Below are 18,781 nucleotides of genomic sequence, written 5' to 3'. Positions count from 1 at the left end.
TAGCCTCCTGCTGGGCTGCTGTGGCTTGTATCAGTGCCTGCACGAGGTCATCCATTGTGGTAACAAAAAAAAAATTAACCATCTCTCTCTCTTTTATTTTTTTTTAAATCACCCTCCTTCTTCCACCGCGCTGTGCACACCAAAAATCCCACTTCTGACACCAGTTGTGACAAAGTTCCTCCTCAGCCTTGGTGGGTCCTGTGCTTATTGGCGGATTTGCTCACCCCAGTGACCTTCCCCTCTGATGGAACCCACAGTCTGGGTCAATTCCTCTTGTGTCTGATCAGGAGTTGCGAGGTTTGGGGGAAACCGGGCCCGCCCTCTACTCCAGGTTCCAGCCCAGGGCCCTGTGGACTGCACCTGTCTAGAGTGCCTCCTGTAACAGCTGCATGACAGCTACAACTCCCTGGGCTACTTCCCTATGGCCTCCTCCGAACACCTTCTTTATCCTCACCACAGTATCTTCCTCCTGGTGCTTGATAATTCCTCAATCCTCCAGCAGCACACCCTCTCAGTCTCAGCTTCTTGCACCTCTTGCCCCAGCTCCTCACATGTGCTTCCTCTCCTCTGGCTCCTCCCTGCCTGACTGGAGTGAGCTCCTTTTTAAACCCAGGTGCCCTGATTAGCCTGCCTTGATTGGCTGCAGGTGTTCTAATCAAAGTACCTATCTCCACTGCCTTCTAGAAAGATCTTAATTGGCCCCAGGTGCCTTGATTAACCTGGAGTAACTGCCATATGGTTACCACGGTACTAGGGATTTGTTTAGCCTGGGGCTAACATACCTGTTCCTCAGTACTTTACTGTAGCCATCTGGCCTTGCCTCATCACAGTATCTACAAAATCAACAAGGAGTCTCGTGGCACCTTAGAGACTAACAGATTTATTTGGGTATAAGCTTTCGTTGGTAAAAAAACCCTCACTTCTTCAGGTGCATGGAGTGAAAGTTGCAGATGCAGGCATTATATACTGACACATGAAGAGAAGGGAGTTACCTCACAAGTGAAGAACCAGTGTTGACAGGGCCAATTCAATCAGGGTGGATGTAGTCCACTCCCAATAATAGATGAGGAGGTGTCAATTCCAAGAGAGGTGAAGCTGCTTCTGTAATGAGCCAGCCACTCCCAGTCCCTAGTCAAGCCCAGATTAATGGTGTCAAATTTGAAAATGAATTTTAGTTCTGCTGTTTCTCTTCAAAGTCCGTTTCTGACGTTTTTCTGTTCAAGAATAGTGACTTTTAAATCTGTTATAGAATGAGCAGGGAGATTGAAGTGTTCACCTACTGGCTTTTGTATGTTACCATTCCTGATGTCCAATTCATCTCCATTTATTCTTTTACGTAGGGACTGTCCGGTTTGGGCAATGTACAGGCAGAGGGGCATTGCTGGGCACATGATGGCATATATCACATTAGTAGACGTGCAGGTGAATGAGCCCTTGATGGTGTGGCAGATGTGCTTGGGTCCTCTGATGGTGTCGCTAGAGTAGATATGGGGACAGAGTAGGCAACGAGGTTTGCGACAGGACTTGGTTCCTGGGTTGGTGTTACTGTGGTGTGGTGTGTAGTTGCTGGTGAGTATTTGCTTCAGGTTCGGGGGATGCCTGTGAGCACGGACTGGCATGCCTCCCAAGGTCTGTGAGAGTGAGAGATCGTTTTCCAGGATAGCTTGTAGATTGTTGATAATGCACTGGAGAGGGGCTGTATGTGATAGCCAGTGGTGTTGTATTAGGTGGAGGCTTTGTGGGAGGTGTGGGATTTACCTGAATAGGCCTAAGGAGACAATCTCAGGTCAGACATTTCGCACCCTCATTTTGAGAGGCTAACGAGGAACCACAAGCGGGTGGAATACGCCACAGGATTCTGAAAGAAGGAAGTCTGGGGCAGACTCTAACAATTAGGTAGCTATGCAGTATCTCAGGAGTTGGATGCATTCATATATTCAAATTATTAATAATACGTGATGTAAATCATGAGTATTAAGGCATGATGCTTAATTATGGACTTCACAAAGGCCAGGTATGGTTTGGGGCAGCTATTGACATTATTGTAATCAGAGCAAAGGAGCAGATATGGTATATCGCCATCCTATTACCATAAGAAACCAGAGAAAATACCTCTCCTAGTTACCAGTTTTTCATTTTGTCAGGTCTCTGAGACAGTGTAAACTGAAGCAGGGCCTCCCTTCTGGTGGGCTCCCTTGCGCCTCGATCTTTGTTTCCAATGGTGTCCATAGCTTGTAAGTACGCACAGTGCAAGACCCTCTTTCCTATACTTATCTTACTCTAATGGTTATGTGTATTGATCCTTGCCTATGATTTCAATTATAAATCAAGTTTCTGTGTGTTTCACCAAATTTCATCTCCTCCATTAACTTTGAGTAGCCATGTACAAGGGCGAGCTGTACCGCAATACGTAATCTTGTAGGTGTAAAAATTGTACAGCTACACTATCAGCCTGTGACATCATCAACAAAGTACCCATTTGTGCCTGGGTAGGGGCCCTGCTCTGGGAGGGAGGAACGCAGCAAGTACTCAGAATCGGTGGCCAGGGTCGCTGTGCATAGAGATGGGGAGGTTATATAGGGAAAGGGCTAATAAGTGAGAGAGAGAGAGGTCAAGAGTTAAAATAATATTTGTGAGGGAGGGGAAATGTATAATGAAGTGAAACTGAACAGAAATAAAACTGGAGTGGAGGCTCTAAATCAATAAGGCTTGGGTAGGGATTCGGGGTTAAAGGTCTGGGATCCCCCACAGCTCTAGATCCCCAAACCTCTCCTCCCTTCCACTGACCCACTCAGCCCACTTCTTGGGTGCCCTTCCTCCACACACCCCTCCCCTTCGTCCCATTACTCTCAGCCGGCACCACCTCCCGGCACCTTGGGAGATTCTTGTGTTCCCTCCTCGTCTCTCACAACCTCCTCCCTCCCTGCTGCTGCTTAGCTCTAACCCTGCACACACCCACCCCATGTCCTGGCACCCCAGAATTATCTACTCCCCCCTTCTCCTCTCCTCCCAAAGCTCTGTTCTCCCTTCACCCATGAGGTCCTGAATGGCAACATTATACATTCTCCTATCAAAAGAAGAGCTCATCTGACTGTCACACAAGCCCATGCATGAGTCACACACCTATTTACTCATTTAGAATTCTACAGGTGGCATATTTTCCTCTTACAATGAGGAAAAGGCATGAAAGCTACAGTAATTAATGTAGTTATGAATGTATCCAATAAGGATACATTCAATGCAATTTTCAAATGACTGACGGCACCAAAAAGGCACACGTCCAAAAATTATACTAGTGGGTGGGAGATGAGGCAAAAAAAGGGGGACAAGGAAACTTGTCAAAACTTATACGATGAATAGAAGTATAAAGTTATTACTACGCAGGTTCTTTAGAGACCCCACAGCTTCTAATAACCCAGGGGAGAGGACTCCTTACCCAGCAAGACCACCGTCTCGTAGTTCTCCTGCATGACATCCCTGTAGAGGGCTCTCTGAGCAGGGTCCAGCAGAGCCCCCTCTTCCCTGGTGAAATACACAGCCACCTCCTCGAAAGTCACCCGCCCCTGAAAGAGCAAGAGTCCAACTCTCAGTACCTGCTGCCCCACTCACAACCCCACTATTCAGGGAACAGCAGCACCAGGGAAATGGAAGCTCCGGGAGGCACATGTTAACAGAGTCCCACCCCACCTTGCCTAGAGCAGCCAGGAGCCATCAGAGGGTAGAAAGAGAAAACCTTTGTGTCTCCCAGCTGACAGACGGAGGCAGGGTCATCACATTTATCACATACCCACTAGCCAGAGGTTTATACAGGAGATGGGACTGTCTCTGGACCCTGCTGGTGGCTCCCTGGTAGGAGTCCCAACACTCTCCAAATAAAATATGTGGAAGAAAGGGGAAGTCAATAGTAAAGACTATAAGTTAGAAGATCAGAATTGTAGAAAATTGGTAGGGAAGCTATCTTAAATCAATGATCAATCAATGAAAATAAGAAGGACTTTTTAAAAAGTATATTAAGTACAAAATTCATCCCTAACAATGGTAGTGGTAAATTACTAGATGGAAAAGGCAGAATTATCAATGATAATGTAGAAGAGGTAAAAGTGTTCAATAAATATTTCTCTCCTGGATTTGAAGAAAAACAGATGATGTAAGTCATATCATAAGATGTTCATGACGACAGTCTTTCCATTCCAACAATAACTCACGAGGACATTAAACAGCAGGTATTACAGTTAGACATGTTTAAATAAGTAGGTTCTGATAACTTGTATGCAAGAGCTCTGAAAGACCTGGTGGAGGACTGTGGAGGACTGTTATTAAGAACGGCCGTACCGGATCAGACCAAAGGTCCGTCTAGCCCAGTATCTGTCTACCGACAGTGGCCAATGGCAGATGCCCCACAGGGAGTGAACCTAACAGGCAATGATCAAGTGATCTCTCTCCTGCCATCCATCTCCATCCTCTGACAAACAGAGGGTAGGACACGATTCCTTACCCAGCCTGGCTAATAGCCATTTATGGACTTAACCTCCATGAATTTATCCAGTTCTCTTTTAAACACTGTTACAGTCCTAGCCTTCACAACCTCCTCAGGCAAGGAGTTCCACAGGCTGACTGTGCGCTGTGTGAAGAAGAACTTCCTTTTATTTGTTTTAAACCTGCTGCCTATTAGTTTCTTTTGGTGACCCCTAGTTCTTATATTTTAATTAGGACTTGGAACACCGGGGAAATTCCAGAAAACGGGAATAAAGCTAATACTGTGCCAATATTTAAAAAGTGTAAAAGAGGTGACCCAGCTAATTACAGGAGTGTTAGTCTGACATCGATACTGGGCAAGAGAATGGAGCAGTGAATATGGATTTAATTAATAAAGAATTAAAGGAGGATAATATAATTAGTGCCTATTAACAAAGGTTCAGAGATAATAGAGCCTATCAAACTAACTGGATATCCTTATTGGGTGAGATCAAAAGTTTGGCTGCAACTAATAATATTGATGTAACATACCTAGACTTCTGTAAGGCATATGACTTGGTTCGGCACAATATTTTGACTAGAAAACTAGAAAGATACAAAATACACACGGCATACATTAAATAGATTAAAAACTGTGATTGTAAATGGGAAGCCGTGATCGAGTGGAGTTCTTTCCAGGAGGTTCCCGCAAGGATTGGTTCTTGGCCCTGTGCTATTTAATATTCTTATTAATGACCTAGAAGAAAATATAAAGTCATCACTGATAAAGTTTGCAGTTGCCACAAAGATTGGGGGTGGTAGTAACTAATGAAGTGTCAGTAGATTCTGGCTCCAGCATTGGGAGCCTGGGAAGTTTTCCCAGCCCTGGCTGGGGGGTTATTGCCTCTTCCACAAAGAGGGGAAGTTCCGTTCCCAACCCCTGTGGCTTGAAATTAGGCCCCATCTGACACTACACCCCACATTCAGCATAGTGGTAGGATTATAATATCATTAGGACATAATGATGAGGCATTTTGTGCAAGATGTGTCATGTGCGATGTCACCGGAAAAGTTATGATTTGCTGACTATAATTATCCTACCTGTGTGCATGGATCATGTTTGTATCTGAAGTTATGGATATTGACACTGTATCTGTATTTCACTTGTGCTTACTCTGAGTAACACCCACAACAAGCCTTTCAGGCACAACAGTGAAGAAGCCAGACAGTGCTGAAGGCTCATCAACCAAGACAACGGACCGTGGAAGAGCTTAGCCCCCCTGTGAATTTTTCAGCCAGCCTAGGAGTCATGGCTACTATGACTCAGGAGGGCATGTGACCAGACCACATGACAATGAACTTCATTTTGGTACCTGTATTTTTCCACTAACTGAACTGGGAACTGAGTTTGGAACAAAGGGTTCCCGCCATATGGAAAAGCTACGTAAGGTGGGGTGCGACATCATCTCTTGGCCTCATTCCCCACACAAGGGAACTCCTGGAAGCACCTGAGGAACAAAGACTGAAGTGGGGGAAGTGTTGGTCCCAGGCTAAAGGGATTTCTAGCTTGTGTATGGAAACTTGGGGGACTGCTTCTATCGTCAATCAGGTGAGAAACTGCTAATTAAAATTCTATCCATTTTGTATGTTAGGCTTATTGGAGTTTTTGGTTATTGGCTAAGTAATCTGTTTTGATCTGTTTGCTATCACTTATAACGACTTAAAATCTTTCTGTAGCTAATAAACTTGTTTTATGCTTTATCATAATCAGTGTATTTCCAGTGAAGTGTCTGGGGAAAATCTAGGCTTGGTTAGCACAAGCTTGTTGTGCGTATCTTCCCCATATCGAGGGAAAGGCGAACTATATTTATGAGCTTACATTATAGAGATTCCTGTGTAGTATAAGATGGTATCGTTTTGGATTTATATTACAGCAAGAGTGCAAGGTTGGGGAGCTGGGAAATTGGCTGATGTCTTCTCTCTGTCCTTGAGTGGTTTAGGTAAAGCACTCAGGTAGCTTAGCTGGGTGTATGGCACCCACCTGCTGTCGTGCTGGGTGATAACAGGGCCTGGAGAGGCTGGCTGAATCTCCGGCAAAGCAGTGTGAGAAGAGCCAGCCCAGCTTGAGGGTTAGAGGGCACAAGGGTTCCCAGAAGCCCCCAAGACTGCACCCTAGGGTGACAACCCATCACACCCTAGAGTACACAAGCCTCAGCAGGTTTGTCATATCCTGTCCCCTCCCCTTCCCCCACCCTAGATAGTTCCTGCCTCCCACTACCTTGAGCAGCTCCCACCCTCCTATGCATCCACTGCTCCTCTCCCTCCAAGCAGAACCCACCACTAGCTCCCTGACAATCCCTTACCTGAGCCAGCTCCACTGCAGCCATTTCCTTCCTCCTGGGAGGAGGGGATGATCTAGAGCGAAACCTGGACGTTATTCTGTAGCCTGCCAGGACGAGAAGGGCAATGTGAGAGCATTCAGATGGGGTATTTGTTCATTCCTCAAGCCGATTCCCCCCAGGATTTTCCCTGCTAATGGACATTCTAGGTTCTACCAAACTGTGAAGCACAGAGTGACCTTACTCCAGTACAGGCCTAGCCCCCTCCCACCAGCGTGTAACTCTCTGAGACAGGGTGAAACCCTCCCAGTAGCAGAGTCTCTCTGTTACACTTATCAAGTTTGCGGATGATACCAAGCTGGGAGGGGTTGCAAGGGCTTTGGAGGATAGAATTAAAATTCAAAATGATCTGGACAAACTGGAAAACAGTCTGAAGTAAATAGGATGAAATTCAATAAGGACGAATCCAAAGTACTTCACTTAGGAAGGAACAATCAGTTGCACACATACAAAATGGGAAATGACTGCCTAGGAAGGAGGATCTGCAGCGGAAAGGGATCAGGGGGTCATAGTGAATCACTGTGGATTTTTTAGAGCAGGTTGTACAAACACCTCTCAGGGATGGTCTAGATAATACTTCGTCCTGCCTTGAGTGCAGGGGACAGGACTAGATGACCTCTCGAGGTCCCTTCCGGTTCTGTGATTCTATCAAGCAAATGCCAGAGAAGAGCAGAATCAAAGGATCCCCTTTGGGGGTTTCTCCTTGTCATTGCCCCAAGGCAGCTCTCTCAGGTTTACAAAGTTGTTGGATGCTCCAACCTTTATACAGTCTCTCCTGGCAGTGCCCCCTTTCATGGGCTGTGTCTAGTTTTAGCTTTTGGCAAGCATGACCCCGGAGGTTCTGAGACTGGGCCTCCTTGTCTCAGCACAGCCTGTGTCTTTATATGGCTTCCCAGTAAGTCCAAGTGAGTAGATACTCCTGATAGAGACTGTGAACATAAGAATGGCCCACTACGTCAGACCAACGGTTCGTCTAGCTCAGCAGTTCTCAAACTGGGGGTCAGCACCCCTTAGGGGATCATGAGGTTATTACACGGGGGGTTGCAAGATGTCAAGATCCACCCCAAACCGTAGTTAGCATCCAGCATTTATAATAGTGTTAAATATATTAAAATGTGTTTTTTTTAATAAGGGGGGGTCGCACTCATAGTCTTGCTATTTGAAAGGGGTCACCAGCACAGATGTTTGAGAACCACTGGTTTAGACTATCCCTGAGAGGTGTTTGTCCAGCTTGCTCTAAAAATCCCCAATGATGGAGTGATCTAGCTCAGCGGCCAAAGCCAGGTGCTCCAGAGGGAATGAACAGAACAGGGAATCATCAAGTGATCCATCTCCTGTCACCCATTCTCAGCTTCTGGCAAACAGAGGCTAGAGACACCATCCCTGCCCATCTTGCCTGTGACACTGGTAGATGAGGTGTCAGCTCTTGCAAAATCTCCCAAGTCTTAATTGAACACGGACAAACGCACGGCTGGAATCAGTCTGGCTCCCCTGCGTTAGTATTGTTAAAACAGGTATTAGAATTATAACAATGTGTTTAATGTTTAGACTTTATTGAACGCTTGTGAGTTGCTGCCAGGGTTAATATCTGACTAGTTGCATTGTGAGGCTCTGTGACTATGTAAGTCACCAGACAAGAGAGAGACTTTACCTAGGTGAAGTGCTGATTGGCAACCGAATGCATTACATCCTGCCTGGCAGAAAAGGTCCATCAACACCAGAGAGACTATTATGGGATGTTAAAGAAGACACAAGACTGTTGTTGTGCTCTTCACTTCCCATTAGCTGAGTTTGCAGCTCAGAGCACATGGCAGGAAGGGGGTAAAAACCCCCATACAGAAGGAACTGATTATCTGTATGCTGCTTGGACTCTGGGCGGGCAAAGTTTCTAGGCATAAGCAAGAGATCCCCAGTTGCTTAGCGTGCATTAGTCCTAAAGAATATGTAGAGCTTGCTTATTATAGAAGTTCTATTACCTTTTGAAATTTAAGACTGTAACTCGTCTGCATCTGCTTTAACCTACTTTAACTTTGTAAACAACTCTTGTTTCCTTTTAAATACATCTTAATACAGGTTATTACAAGACTGGCTACAAGTGTTGTCTTTCTTGTGAGTTCTAAGATTCAGCTGGCCTAAGGAAGTGACTGGTCCTTTGGTACTGGCAGTAACCTGAACATCGCTGTGATTTGTGGGGTAAGGCAGCGGTTCTCAACCAGGGGTCTGGGCCCCCTGGAGGGCCACGAGCAGTTATAAGGAGGGCTGCCAAGCACGGCCAGCATTAGACTTGCCGAGGCCCAGGGCAGAAAGCTCAAGTCCCAGCGCATGGGGCTGAAATCTAGGCTCCTGTGCCCCACCACCTGAGGCTGAAGCCAAAGCCTAAGCAATGTAGCTTTGTGGGGACCCCTATGGCATGGGGTCCCAGGCAGTTGCCCTGCTTGCTGCCCCCTAACACCAGCCCTGGCTTTTATATGCAGAAAACAAGTTACTGAGGCCCACGTGGGCCGTAGAGTTTTTGTAGCATGTTGGGGGGAGGGAGGGGCAGCTCAGAAAGAAAAAGGTTGAGAACCCCTGGAGTAAGGGACCATCTGTCACAAAGGTTGGCTCACCTGCGTGGTGAGATATATGAGATCACTCGGGGCACTGTCTGTGATTCCATGTTAATGCCGTTACACAGCCTGAAGTGTTTACATTGGATACTTGGTTGATGAAATCTCCATACAGACCTCACACCCAATTTGGGTTTGTTCCCTGCTTCTTACCAGTCTGCCTGAGGCTGGTGCTCGTGCTCTCGAGTCGCTGGGGACAGTGTTACAGAGACTTACAGGCACAACAGCAGCAACTGGCAGCAATGCAGAGCAGGCTTTACAGGGACACAGTGTGGGCCAAATGGTCCCTGGATTCAGTCAAGCCCCAGTTCTCCTCCAGCGCACATCAGCATCCCGGCAACCTTCAAGGGGGTTCAAGGCTGCCACCCCTTCAGTGATGGAACTGCAGCAGATCATCTCCCGCGCCCCATGACCCACCTTGTCTCCTCAGACAGAGGTGAGTGACGGAGGGGGCAGAACGGATCCAGGAGGTAGGGAAAGGGATAACAAAACACACCTTCTGGGGTCACCCCTCAGGAAGTGAAGGTGACAGACACTGTGGTGGCAGTAAAGGGGGAGGGGAGGGAGTGGGAGCAGCACCCTGAAGGGCAATGCTGCCAGTGGGTCTCCCCACCACATCAGGCACGGGGCTGATAGGGGGCCATTCCCTGGGCCTGGGTGCCTGTGAAGGGCTATTTAAACCCCACGCTGGCACAGAAGGAGTTAAACTGCTGCTTTAGTCTGGACTGGCCCAGCCCCTCCACACCTGCAAACCATGTCAGGACTGGAGCAGGAGTTAACAGGAGAGACCTACTCTACTCTGGGGGGTGGGAAGGGAACAGTCTGTGGAGCATCTCCAGCCCCAAGGAGAGGGCTGGCAGCATTCGGGGCTCTGGCCTTCACTGAGGGAGGGTGGGGATCCCTGGAGCTCAAAGGGGGAGCAGGTTAAAACTTGCACTGGGGACCCAGTAAGCTCTGAAGGGGACTGAGACGCTCCCAGGGCTCTCAGAAGTAAGAGGGGCCCATATCCTGATGGGAGCTGTTCACAGTTCTTTACCCGTTTCTTTCTTTCATTCCTTTATTTACCCTTGTGTGCCGACAGTCAGCTCTTTTGCTGTTTCACCTGGTGCCCCGAGAGAGGAAGAAAGTGCCCCGAGGCCTCAGCCAGGGGGTTTAGCCTGACACACTAGAAGGATGTGCCCGTAGCACCCCAGGGGCAGAGGCCAATGGGACTCACAGAGCTGCACCCCAGCAGGCCTAAGGCCCAGCGGTTTGGCACCAGTTTGATGGGCTGGATGGCCTCTCCCTGGGGGCTGCCAGCAGCCTGGCACATGGAGTAGTTACGGGGTGGCTTGGGGAGCAGGAAGAAGGGCAGTGTCCCAGACAGCACACCAAGAAGGGTAATAGAGAGGGGACGAGGGGCACTGCAGTGAACTCAGCACCTGTCCTGAAGGCCATCTGCAGAAATTCGTCCTCTCCCTGGCCTATGGGGATTAGGCAGTGACACAAACGGTCACTTGGTCTTTGCCAGCAGCTCTCACCTGAGACCTGACAAACCCATCACACCAAACACATCGCTTGCAGGATGGTCCTGTGAGGTGTCTACAGAAAGCTCATCACTGGCCAAGACTCAGTGACTGAGAGATCAGCGTGTGGATCATATGTATGGAACAAAGCATTGACATTGAAAATCTACTTTATGGACTCAACTAACCAGCCTTGCTCCCTCCTAAACCATCAGTGAAAAAATCATTAGGACACCACGAAAAAACTGAAACTGGAGTGTGGGGGAGCTGAAGGTAACAAATTTAATCATCCCAAATCCAAACTAGGAATAGTTTCAAGGCACACGTTACACGTGTATGGGGTGCAGGGGCAGGCCAGAGTGTATGGGGAGGGGGCCTGTTTGGAGGAGCGGCAGAGCTATGGCAAGGCTGGACCAGGAGCAGAAGGACCAGCTGGGGCACAAACCATGTCAGAGATTTCTCTCGCTGGCTGTGTTACCCACTGCCCATGTCAAACACTTGAAAGAAGACTTCAAAGAGAAAGTGCTGAACTTCAGTTCATCTGCAAATTTGATACCATCAGCTCAGGATTAAACAAAGACTGTGAATGGCTTGCCAATTACAGAACCAGTTTCTCCTCCCTTGGTTTTCACACCTCAACTGCTAGAACAGGGCCTCATCCTCCCTGATTGAACTACCTCATTATCTCTAGCTTGCCTGCATATATACACCTGCCCCTGGAAATTTCCACTACATGCATCTGACGAAGTGGATATTCAACCACGAAAGCTCATACTCTAAAACATCCGTTAGTCTATAAGGTAGCACAGGACACTTTGCTGTTTTTACACATCCAGACTAACACAGCTACCCCTCTGATACTTGAAAGAAGGGGAGACCGAGCTGAAAATGGTGTCAGGAGGAGGAGGAGGAGGAGGAGAAGGAGAGAGACACTTGAAAGCATGACCATTATTCCCATTCCACCGTAACAAAAAGTACAGGAGAGGGGAGCAAAACTTCAGAATCACCCAGCACCTCGGTGGAGAGACCACTGGACCCAGCCTATTCCTGGCTCTGCCACGGGCCTGCTGGGTGACATTGGGTAAGTCACTGCACTTCTCTGTGCCTCCGTTTGCAAACTTGTGTGAGACCCACAACAGCCTATATATAGCGCTGCCAACATTGCTCTGTGCAAAAAGCTAGGAAATTCACATATTAAAACTTTATGAACGCAGGATTTAAAGTTGCCTGAAGCTGTCTGGTGCCCCTCCAGAAGAGAGATCAGCAAATCTCAAACTTGTAATAATCAGGAAAGGCAGAGATAAGGTACACGCCAACATAATCCTAATTCTGCAATTCACAATGGCAGCAAAGCCCTGGGAAAGACAACTTTCAGAAGCAAAGAGAAGGGGATAGAGCTCACCTTTGCTAAGACAGAATGTGGTTTTAGGTGAGCTGCGCTGTACTGGAGCTACTGACACCTGTTTTACACTCAGATACTGGGCCCGCTCCCCAGAAACAGCCGCACACTTGGTCAATTGAACACTTCTTCACCCCTTTTCACAACTCTTTCATCCTTACTCTCAGAAGTTCCAGCTAACGTTCTACATTAACTCACCCATCGTGAAGCACACAGACTGCTCTCAGATCCCATCTCACTGCTGACCATTCCCATGGCAAACAGTCCCGTTTCCTCCTGACAACATGCACACCTCAGTGCAGAAACGAGACAGACTGGAAGCGAACGGTACACATGCACTTCTCTCCTTTCATCGCACACATGGGGGACTCAGACCCAGATCTTCTCATATCACAATCACACCTCCACCAAACTGCTTTAACTAACACTGCTACCAATCAGTGCAGTCCTTGCCTCAAACAGAGCACAATCCAAGCAGACAATGGGTAGGAGGAAAACACACAGGGGCTGGGACTTCCCCCAGGTCACCAAGCAGGTCAGTGACAGAGCCAGGAACAGACCCCAGTAACTCCAGAGCCCCGTCACCCGCAGCTTGGAAAGGTCCCCGGACCCCACTGTATTAGGCTGCAGGAAGAGATGGTTTGTCCATGGATGCACAGGCTGTCTTGGCAGGGAAGCTCAGCTGCAGTCCCTGCACACAGCCGGGGGTGTAGGGGTGGGGGTGTCCTGGGATAGAAGTCAGTGTCCTTGTCCCCCCCGCAAGCCTTCAAACTGGGACATGGTGCCCCGTGCCAATCAGAGGGCACTAGTGTAAATGGTGCCCCCGTGCCAATCAGAGGGCACTAGTGTAAATTCTGTCCATATGAAGGGTTTGCACCAGTGCCTGAAACACCAGGGTGGCAGAGACCTTCATTGCCCAGAACACCCCTAGAACTGGGCTCTCTTTCTAGCTCTGTCAGGGACAGCCTGGGAGACCTTGGACACGTCAATGTTTCTCCTCCCAACTTCAGTCTCTTTACCCAGCTGCCCACTCCCTGGGGTCTCCTCTCCCCAGAGCTGCTGCCCACTCAGATCTGGGTGGGTGTCCCCAGAGCTCAGGCCGTTCAGCTCGGGAACAGTCTGACAAAGGGGCTGGCAGGTAGGACAAACCTCGGTCAGAGATAATCTACATATACTGGGTCCTGCCTCGGCAGGGAGAGCCGGGCAGAGAAAGGACAGCTTGAGGCCCTGTCCAGCCCCACATGTCTAGGATGCTGTGCAATAGAAACGCATGAAAACAACCTCCAGAAAAGTCCCCAGCACAACATAACCTCGGGCAATTCAGGACAAACCCAGGCCCGACCGAAGAGCTGCGCTCCGCAGCCCCTGTCCGCGGTGGGTCAGAGATGAAACCGGAGCGCGTTTCCCATCGGGATGTGGCAGACGGAGAGAGAGGAAAGAGGCGACATTTGCAGGCGCTGGAGGAGCGGAGAAAAGGGTCAGTCTGAGCTGCGGTTCAGAGACAGGGCCCAGCGCCCGGGCCCTTCAGGCAGCAGCACCCAAGGGAGAGAAGGGGGCGGGGGGGGGAGTTTATATCCGTGTCTGAGAGTTGTGGGGAAAACGGGGAGACCAACCCCCAGGGCGGGGGGGGCGGTTCCTGTGGCTGTGAAATGGGGGGGGAGGGTGGTATGATGGGCCAGGGGGGAGGGGCGGTGTTAAGGGTGGGGGGGCGGTTTCTGTGGCTGTGAAATGGGGGGGAGGGTGGTGTGAAGGGGGCCGGGGGGAGGGGCGGTGTTAAGGGTGGGGGGGGCGGTTCCTGTGGCTGTGAAATGGGGGGGAGGGTGGTATGATGGGCCAGGGGGGAGGGGCGGTGTTAAGGGTGGGGGGGCGGTTCCTGTGGCTGTGAAATGGGGGGAGGGGCAGGTGCGCGACACGGACACACACTCACCTCACCCCCGGGAGTTTCCCGGCCCCTCACTGACCGCCCCCATCGCTACGGAGGCCGCACCGGGACCCCTCGCCCAGCCCCCGCACCCGGCCCAGGGCGGGGGGGGTCTGGGCCCAGGTGTTTCCTCCCCCCGCCCCGCTCGACTCTTACCGGCTCTGCCGCGCGCCGGAGCCCCCCCCCCGTCCTGCAGCGGCCGGAAGTGACGCGGCCTGCGGGGGCGGGGGAAGAGGCAAGTGACAGTTGCGGCCGTTGGAGCCGCTGGAGCGCGGCGCGCGCGCGCGGAGGGGGCGGGGGAGAGGCGTCACGTGACGGGTCCGGCCGTCAGGGCCGTTGGCATGTGGCGCGCGCCGTGGGGGGGGCGCTGTGAGGTCCAGCTGCCCCCCGTTGGGGGCGGGGTTTTCCACAGCCCCATATCCCGCCCTCCCCCGCCCCGGACAGGGGGCGAACGGGGCCCGGCCCCTCCCCCTCCCGCGGGGTCTGCTCTGGGGGCGGGGCCCGTCATTAGTCCCGCCCCCCGCACCGAGCTCCCCATACCTGCCCCTCCCCCGCCCTATACAAACTGGGGGGGACCCAATGTCCTGATTTTATAGGGACTGGCCTGATATTCGGGGGGGGGATGTATATGAGCTCCTATTCCCCCTCCCCCCATCGCCCTGTCCCGGTCTCTGGTCTCCCTCGGGAACCCCCCCCCCAAAGCACAGACTCTGGGGGGGGGCGTGTGTGGGACCCCCCCCCACGGCAGCCCCACCGTCTGCGCCTGCCTCTTTCCCGTCCAGCTTCACCGCGCGGTGGGAACAGGGTCCGGTCAGCGCAGGGACACTGTCACGGGGGGGCCCCCAGCTCCTGGAGCCGTCCCGCTCTGAGCCTCAGCACGTCTGGCTCTGCCGTGGGCCCCCCAGGGAGTCCCCTCGCTCTGGGCCCCTGCGGCCTGCACCCCCCCCGGAAGGGGTCGATGTAACCCCGGTCTCTACCTGGAGCCACTCTCCCCAGCGTGACACGGGAGGGGTTACTGAGAGCTGAACCCAGCCCAGCACATCCCAGTCCCCCTGCAGCCAGGGGGGCTCTGCCTGCTCCCCCTCTCCGGCCCAGAGCCCCCCTGCTTCCCGGCTGGGCCTCCCATATCCCCGGCCCCGAGCCCCCTCTGTCCATTGGCTTCTCTCCAGGGAAACAGGGTCCCCTGGGTCTCCTCTCCTCTCAGCCCCCTTCTGGCCCCTCTGGCTGGAGCCGGCTGGTCAGGTCACCGGGGTCCTCTCCCCACAGCCCATTGTCCCCCACTGGCCAGAACCGGCTGCGACTCCTGAACCGGGCTTCCGGGTCACCAGTCACTGGGATCTCCATCCTCCAGGCCATCGGCTGGGGTCCCAAGTTCCCTCTCCAGTCTTCTGTAACAACAAACTCCCTCTCCCCTCCCCTCGCTAAACCAGTAACACCCAGGGACACTGAGTCCCCCTCCCTCTGCATGCAACCCACTGGAAAACACAGAAAACCCCAAGAAAAACCCCCACTTCGTCACAGAGATGGTAGAAAACCCCAGCACAGGGAGGGGTAGAAAGAGTAACAGTTACCCCGAGGGGCTGAGCCACCTGCTGGGGTTGCAAAAATAGGATTGGGGGTTTTTTTATTTCCTTTCTCACAGGACTGTACTGCTCAGCACAGGCTTTCCCCGGGGCTGGGTTCTCAAACTGGCACAGAACATCCCAGGGCCTAGAAACTGCAGCTCCTCGCTCTCTGCTGGATTTTACAGACACCCCCACAACTGATGGCACACATTTCGAGTGTTTAAAAAAATCCCTTCTCCGCCTATCTGACTGCATCACGTCTCCTAGCAGTTCACAAGTGTCTTAAGTGCTGCTGGGATTCCCGGATTTGAAAAGTAAAACTATTCTCCCATGTTTATTTTTCTTCCCTACTGTTCCTCACACCCTCTTGTCAACTGCTGGAAATAGGCCATTTTTATTACCACTACAAAAAGGTTTTTTTTCTCTCCTGCTGGTAATAGCTCACCTTAACTGATCACTCTCGTTAGCGTGTGTAGGGTAACACCCATGTTTCATGTGCTCTGTGTATATTTATACATATCTTCCTACTGTATTTTCCACTGCGTGCATCTGATGAAGTGGGCTGTAGCCCATGAAAGCTTATGCTCAAATAAATTTGTTGGTCTCTAAGGTGCCACAAGTACATCTGTTTTTTGTACTCTCTTCCTTGTAATCCATTTTAAACATCGTTTTTCTCCTTTGAAAATTTTATTTTTTTATTACTCTTACCACTTCATTGTCATTGTGCAGATGCAGGTCACTGTGCTATTTAATTTATATTTTAATAGCAAATGCTCATCAGAAATATTGATATGTAAATACACCGCTACCTTGATATAATGACACCTGATATAACACGCATTTGGATATAACGCAGTAAAGCAGCGTTCGGGGGGGGGGGGGCTGTGCACTCCAGTGGATCAAAGCAAGTTCAGTATAACATGGTTTCACCTATAACCTAATTGAGGTGTTCACAGATACGGGATTGGAATCAAGTCACCATTTTAGTCAAATCAGCAGATGAATACAGCAGAACGCCAGCCCTTATAAATCCCAAAACAGGAACCAAGGAGGTGGCGGTCCATTTGGCTATAAACCCCAGTTAGAGAATTTCACCCAATCCACCTGAAGCCAGTTGAATATTTCCATACTGAAACCAAATGATTAAGATACAGCCTCCAACCCAACTGATGCTTCCTCGGTAGATTTCACTACTGTGTGGCTAACATTTCTCCTCCTCCTACCCCTCGATACAGACCTAACTGAGACTTCAGTAAGCTGAAGGCGGATAGTGCTCACTGACATTGTGTCATGACTAACCATCCCGCAGCAGCTATCTCACAATGCCCTATTCTCGCTCTGGTCACAATTGTGAACCTCTCTGCCCCAGGGTCATGGAGACTGGAAGCCACCACTCCCTCGACACACCTTCCCCCTGCCTACTTTCGAATGCCTTTTCCTGGTTGCCCAAGCACACTTAGCAATGGCCCCTTTGCGGTGTGCAACTCCCCAACCAACCATCCTTGCTATAAGCTCTGGCTGCGCTCCTGCTTGAAGGGGGAGTAGATGCAATGGGAGAATGAAACGCTGCCACCAGCCAGGCCTTGTTTGAGACTCAGCCAGAGAGGTATCCTCTTTGAGAAGCGTTTTCTGACCAGGGCATTTCCCACAGTGCATGTAAAGGAGAAGAAAGAGTTAGTGCTTCAGAAAACGTTGTGGGTGTGGGGGGAAATTCTGCAGATCACGCCACTCAATTTCCTTTTCTTTGGCATTTCTGGAACTCCGTTTAGAAAAGACTGAAGCTGGGACCAAAATTCCTGCCTCGTTGGAGAATCCAACACCCGATCTTTAGATAATTGGGCAGCCAACTACGCTAAGATGATGCAGCAAGGGGGTGCAGCTGGATTGGGGAGGCAGCCTGGCCGGTGCATGGTAGTGGCAGGTAATATTGACCCCCACAGAGCTGTCCTGGCCTGCTTTTTAGCAGCAAACAAATCAATTCCCGCCCACCCCTGTGAGAGGAACCTGGAACTAAGGGCAGCAGCAGGATTTTCTCCTTTCACACCCCTGCTGGGGCGGGCAGAGGTCTCGGGGGTGTTTTTAGAAGAACTGAATGTGGGAAACCAGCTTTTAATAACAAGCAGCTCAGGTTTAGTTTAAATATTTTATTTTTTTAAATGGGAGTGGATGACAGGGGATGGATCACTTCATGACTGCCTGCTCTGTTCATTCGCTGTGACCCAGCTGGCATCGGCCACTGTCGGAAGACAGGTGTCATAAACAGATAGTTAAGGGTTAATGTCTCTTTTACCTGTAAAGGGTTACAAGCAGTGAACCTGGACCACCTGACCAGAGGTCCAATCAGAAAACAAGATACTTTCAAATCTCGGTGGAGGGAAGTCTTTGTTTTGTGTTGTTTGTTTGTCTGTTGTTCTCTCTGGGTTCTGAGAGTGACCAGATGTACCTACAGGCTCTCTAATTTTCTGTTCAAATAGTGAGTACCAGCAGAAGGCAGTTTAGACTTTTTGATTGTTTTCTTTATTTGCAAATGTGTATTTTGCTGGAAGGATTTTAATTTGTATTTGTGCTGGGGGGAAGGCTTCTCTCTAGTGTCTAATAGCTGAAAGACCCTTTAACCTTTATCATCTCAATTACAGAGACAACTTTTACTTTTTTCTTTCTTTTATTAAAAGCTTTTCTTTTTTAAGACCTGATTGATTTTTCCCCCTTGTTGAGGCTCAAGGGAATTGAGTCTGTACTCACCAGGGAATTGGTGGGAGACAGGGAGAGAGAAGGGAGGGGGAAAGGTGGAATCCCTCTGTTTTAGATTCACGGAGCTTGAGTCTGTATTACCTCTTGGGGAGGCGGAAAGAGGAGGGGGCAAGGTGCACTCCTCTCTGTTTTTAGATTCAAGGAGTTTGAATCACAGTGATCTGCCAGGGTAACCCAGGG

General features: G+C 50.2%; 2 protein-coding genes across 10 annotated transcripts in view; one reads left to right on the top strand and one right to left on the bottom strand.

Annotated features, from left to right (window-relative positions):
* LOC127039342 (zinc finger protein 501-like) overlaps window positions 1-18,781 on the bottom strand; it is a 259,420-nt gene that overhangs the window by 223,793 nt on the left and 16,846 nt on the right. The window contains exons 1-3 of one of the 9 annotated variants that reach the window (XM_050932827.1): window positions 9,614-9,691; window positions 6,819-6,901; window positions 3,437-3,563 (exon numbers count right to left, since the gene is read on the bottom strand). In XM_050932827.1, coding sequence (XP_050788784.1) covers window positions 3,437-3,563; window positions 6,819-6,842 — 151 coding nt within the window. In that variant the 5' untranslated portion in view covers window positions 6,843-6,901; window positions 9,614-9,691. The other 8 variants (XM_050932829.1, XM_050932830.1, XM_050932826.1 and 5 more) reach the window with 8 other exon arrangements.
* The window catches only part of LOC127039357 (zinc finger protein 345-like), a 200,491-nt gene continuing 191,560 nt past the window's right edge, over window positions 9,851-18,781 (top strand). Inside the window, exon 1 of the mRNA XM_050932925.1 lies at window positions 9,851-9,896. Within this exon, the coding sequence (XP_050788882.1) occupies window positions 9,869-9,896 (28 nt within the window). The 5' untranslated portion in view covers window positions 9,851-9,868. The remainder of the gene's footprint in view (window positions 9,897-18,781) is intronic.

This window comes from Gopherus flavomarginatus, chromosome 23 (assembly GCF_025201925.1).
Source record: "Gopherus flavomarginatus isolate rGopFla2 chromosome 23, rGopFla2.mat.asm, whole genome shotgun sequence".
NCBI lineage: Eukaryota > Metazoa > Chordata > Testudines > Testudinidae > Gopherus > Gopherus flavomarginatus.
This window is presented reverse-complemented; position numbering and strand designations above follow the sequence as displayed.